This window comes from Saprolegnia diclina (assembly GCF_000281045.1).
Source record: "Saprolegnia diclina VS20 unplaced genomic scaffold supercont1.35, whole genome shotgun sequence".
NCBI lineage: Eukaryota > Oomycota > Saprolegniomycetes > Saprolegniales > Saprolegniaceae > Saprolegnia > Saprolegnia diclina.
Genome location: NW_008246102.1, coordinates 436,050 through 440,871, shown reverse-complemented (window position 1 = coordinate 440,871; position 4,822 = coordinate 436,050). Strand labels below are relative to the sequence as shown.

Genomic DNA, 4,822 nt, shown 5'->3' with positions numbered 1-4,822 from the left:
TAACGACCTACATTTGTGTCTTGGCGCCATTTTCTAGTTGAAGCGGTTTATATATGAACGTGTTTCGCGTTATCTTCATAATTACACAAAGACTTCGCATACGTAATGACTAGCAATCTCCTTCTTCTTCATTCGCTCGCCGGTCCGTGGCTGCGCAGGCGGCGGCGCGGGGCTCGTCTGGCTCTTCTGTCGTCGCCTACGACGTTTGTGGCCGCGGGTGAGGCCCGTGACGACATGTCGGTAAAATCTTTCCAGGCGTTGCGGTCGGCGGCAAAGCTACGCAGTTTGTCAAAATCGTCGGGAGTCGCCAGCGACTGAGGCGGCTCAGCGACTGGAGGTCGCGGTGCAGGACGATCGGCAGCGTGATCTTGGTGCGTCCTAAGAAACAGGGCGCCTCGGATGGGGCAAAGTAGCGATCCGCAGCCACGTTGGCCGGAACGTCGCGGCCCAGCCGCAGCACGTGGTCTGGAAGGCGCCAACGCTGGCGGGCGACGATCGCAGTCAACAGTTCGCTGGACAAAGGCGTCAGCGTGATTTAGAGACGACAGGGTATTCGCGAGAGTTTGATGTCTAGTACGTCGGTTGGCTTGGCTTCCGAGCGAAACGGGCGCGAGCCTTGGTAGAAAGGCAGTAGTATTTTTAGTGGAATGGCTTCGGAACCGCTCCAACCGACGCGGTCGTCGTTCTCGCGCCAGTCGACGTGGTCGTCGCTCTCGCGGTCCGTCTCGGGGGTGCTCACCAAGTCGGTCTCGGACGCCCGTCTCACCAAGTGGCTTGCCAAGCCGTTTGAAGCGACCGACGAGTTTACCGGGGACGAGACGATCCAAGCCCTCAAGGAGTGCTTGCAGTGCCCGATTTTGGGTTTTTGCCTCCTGAAGCACGTGCTCTCGGCCGTGTACTTTTCGGTTGTGACCATCTCGCTCGTCAATATGACACCCAACGAAGCCGCGTACTACGTCCTGTATCCACTAGACAAGGTCTCATTCTTGGCGAGTTAGAACCATTCAGATATATTCGCCGTCGGCCTCGATCGTCTACAGCCTAATCGCTGCCGTGTGCCACGGCTACACCATCGTCGAGCTCATCTCTCAGCTCGTCTGGCGCTCGGAGCCAAAAGCACAAGCGCGTCCCCGCTTTGGGCTGTTGCGCCAGTGCTTTGACCGTGTTCAGCAGTCGCGCACCTCGACGTGTACAGCTCGAAATTGTCGTTTTTCTCAATGCGATTATCATTTTTTGGTCTAGGCTGGTTTCAGCTGCTGGAGATCAGTGCGCAGTCGTACCAAGCATGGAGCCTCTCGTACATGGTGTCGTCGATGCCGGTCGTCGCTCTCTACACGGCGTGCATTGCAATCAATGCGCTCCTCTCGCCCTGGTTGCTCTGCTCCCGCATCGCCTATGTCCACAGGACCCTCCGCCTATTCATTAACGGCATCTTTGGGTGACGAGTTTTGGAAGAATGACAATATCGTCCAACGTGACATGTTAGGTTTACACTCACCACTGGATTTCCTCTGGTCGAGCTCGTGCCCCGGCTCTTAACGAGACGCGCCATGCCACGCGTTCAACTCTCACAACTCCGAAACGACCCGATCTGGGTCACAACCATGGTGCTGTACACGCGCGGGTTCAGCTCGACGACTGGCGTTGGCCTCGTTGTCAAGATTGTGAGCACCGGTCTCAATTTCTGGACGCTCCGGCTTCTCGTGTCGTCCATCTGGGATACACCCAAGCGCAAGCCTGCGTCGTTCAAGCTAGGTCCTCGCGCGAGCCAAATTTTTCCGTCCCCCGTAAAAGGGCCCACCGAGCACGAGATGCCGTTGCGACGCAGCTCCCGCATCGCGTCGCTCTCTCAGCTGCCCCAAGCACGGTACTGGAATTTTCAAATCTCAGTCGCAGCCAAGATGCTCTGTGCCATACTGGGGGGCTGGGGGGCGTTGCTTCTCGTGGCCACCGGGCTCTTGGTCGCGCAGCCGTCCAGCGCTGCGTGTCCACTGGACTGTGTCCTTCACGTGACGCCGCTCTTTCGCCTCTCGTGCGACTGCGTCTACTACCGACACGTCTGCGATGAGAACGCGAGTTCCAACCTCACCGCCTTGATTTCACCGTCGCGCCTTGGAGATGGTCTCTTCTACTTGGAAATTGCCCAGTGCGCACTTCCAAGCGGACTCCCCCCGTCCTTCTTGCTGCCGTTTAAGTCGCTTTTGGCCGTGCGGATTTTGTACTCGAACATGACAGCGTATGATGGCGTCCTCCCGCCATCGCTTTTGTATTTAGAGATTCGGTACTCGCAGCTCACGCAAGTGCCCGCGATGATCGCTTCCGCGCTGCCTCCCAACTTGATTTACCTCGCCCTCGATGGCAACACGATCGCGCATATCCCGAGAGCGACGTTGCAAGCGTGGCACCCGTTGACGTCCTTGCATCTCTCCGAGACGAGCATTTCGGATGCAGTTTTTTCTGCTATCGTCGACGAGCTGCCGCAGCTCACAGAGCTGTCACTGCACCACACGACTGTCACCACAGTTCCGACACGGCTGTTTGATATGCCGCTGCTCACGCACGTCTACCTCTCGTCGACCGACATTTCGACTCTGCGCTTCCCCCTTGACGCGGCGAGTCCCCTCTTGCTCTTTGATGTGACGTGCACGGCGACTGTCCGCTGCGGGCTCTGGCCCGCGTATGTAGTGCAAGGCCACAATGCGACGTACTGCCCCTCGCCGACGCGTTCCGAAGCGTGCTCCCCAGCCCTATTGGACAACCATTTCTGTGACGCGCCGTGCGCGACGCCCAAGTTTGCAGACGACGACGGCACCTGCACCCCGTACTTCCGGCCGACGTAGCGTAGTCAATACTAGTAGCAACGTATAGTATACCACGTCCTGATATGACGGTTCAATGGCGAATGGATACGCCGTGTCGGAGTTTAGAAACACAACTTTTGGGTGCACATTGTAAGCCCAAGGGCACGTGATTTTACATGGACGCTTGCTCCTCGGCAAAAGGCTGGACTATGATTTAACGATTTAATTCATTCGAATTTGGACGCTTTGTCCGCCAACGACAGTGCTGCCGTTGTTGTTGAACGGCGACAAACGAATTGGCGAGAAGGGGTTTCGAGGCACATTGCAACTGTCGATACGCGTGCAGTTCCCAGCATAATGGGGTGGCAACTCTCGTCGACCTCGTCGAGAAATGCCGTGCTCGCGTGGACACGACCCATCAAGGCAGACGCAATCGTCGTCCTCAAGCGCTACGTCCGACGACCGGTGCTCGTCTTTTGCTTGCTCAAGCATGCGCTCTCGGCGATCTATTTTGGCTTGACGGTCGGGTCCTTGCTGACCATCACGCCAACGGAGGCGCAGTCCGTGCATGCAATTGCTCGGTTCAAAATTTAATCGCTACGTAGGACTGTCCAAGTCTACTCGGTGCCCGCGTCCACTGTCGCTAATATCGCGCTACTTCTCGCGCATCTCTACTCCATCGGCCCACTACTGTGCCTTTTGCATTCGCAACGACGCCTCCATCTTCGCCCGTCGTCTCGGTTTCTGTGGCTGGAGACGCGCACCGCGTCCTGTATGCGCGCTCGTGTACACACAAGCTCTTATCCACCAAATACTGTAGGTGTGTTTCAAGCGCTCGAGCTTGGCATGCAGTCGTTCCAAGCGTGGCGGCTCTCGTTCTACGTCACGTCTATGACGGTCGTGTGTGTCTACACGAGTTGCATTGCGCTCAACTGCCTCGTCTCCCCACTGCTCTTGACGTCGCGGGCGCCTTTTGTCCACAAGACACTCCGTCTCTTTTTAAACGGCGTCCTCGGGTAGTTTGGACAACTTGTCTGCAAAAGTAGAGACACATCGAATCGTAGGTTTACGCTCTACACGGCCTTTCCGCTGCTCGACTTGGCGCCTCGCATTTACGCCAAAAAGTTCCAGCCGATTGCGATCGCGTCGCAGCTGCGCAACGACGCGAGCTGGCTCACGATGACAACGCTCGGCATGCGCGGGTACATTAGCAACACGCTCATGAGCCTCATCTGCAAGGTGCTTTTGGGGGCCTTGAACATTTGGACCATGCAGCTGCTGGCACAGTCGGTCCTCCAAATGTCCCCCCGCGCCCGTGCGTGTGCCATCACGGCCCCACCATGCCCCCCCGCCGCTATTGCGCCGCACAACGAAAAGATGGCATCCCGCCTCGTGTCCTTGTCCGAACTTCAGCAGTACTGGAACCGAAACCTCACGCGCCCAGCCAAAGCCATCTGCCTCGCGCTTATTTTGTGGGGACTCGTTCTCATCGCCAATATCATGTACAGACGCAGTCATAAGATGGAAAGGTTGTCTATGACTGGATTAGATGGCTCCTCGGTTTCAAGAGCGTGTGTCCGTCGACGTGCAAGGTGGCCGTGACACCGCTCCTTCGACACGTCTCCTGCTACTGCGCGTACGCTCACGTGCACTGCCCAACGACGACTACCAACGACGACGATGGCGGCGTGGCGTATCTGCAGTCGCAGCTCGCGCCGCTGGGAACCCGCCTCTTTTACCTTGAGATCGACCACTGCCCGCTGCCGCATGGCGTTCCCGCGCACGTCCTCGCCCCCTTCGCCAAGCTATTTGCCTTGCGCGTGCTCTTCTCCAACATGACGTCGTTTGATGGTGTTGATCTCCCGTCGTCGCTCATGGTCCTCGAGCTCCGGTATAATGCATTCACCATCGCGCCCACGGTCGTCACGACTGCATTACCGCCGATGCTACTGTGCTTGTATCTCGACGGCAGTCATATCTCGCACCTCGGTCTCGAGGTGATTCGCCACTGGCGGCAACTA

General features: G+C 57.5%; 2 protein-coding genes across 2 annotated transcripts; both read left to right on the top strand.

Moving 5' to 3' along the window:
- Positions 1-647: 647 nt before the first annotated feature.
- Positions 648-2,840, top strand: SDRG_10486 (hypothetical protein; the record flags this gene model as incomplete). The annotated part of the gene is made up of 4 exons (XM_008616478.1): positions 648-949; positions 999-1,189; positions 1,243-1,438; positions 1,487-2,840. 4 exons carry the CDS (start codon positions 648-650, stop codon positions 2,838-2,840), a joined length of 2,043 nt encoding a protein of 680 aa, XP_008614700.1.
- A 246-nt stretch (positions 2,841-3,086) lies between these two features.
- SDRG_10485 (hypothetical protein) lies at positions 3,087-4,802 on the top strand (the record flags this gene model as incomplete). Its single annotated transcript, XM_008616477.1, has 6 exons — positions 3,087-3,361; positions 3,407-3,573; positions 3,622-3,817; positions 3,866-4,303; positions 4,351-4,752; positions 4,799-4,802. The coding sequence occupies exons 1-6, from the start codon at positions 3,159-3,161 to the stop codon at positions 4,800-4,802; spliced, it is 1,410 nt and encodes a 469-aa protein (XP_008614699.1). The 5' UTR covers positions 3,087-3,158.
- Positions 4,803-4,822: the final 20 nt, after the last annotated feature.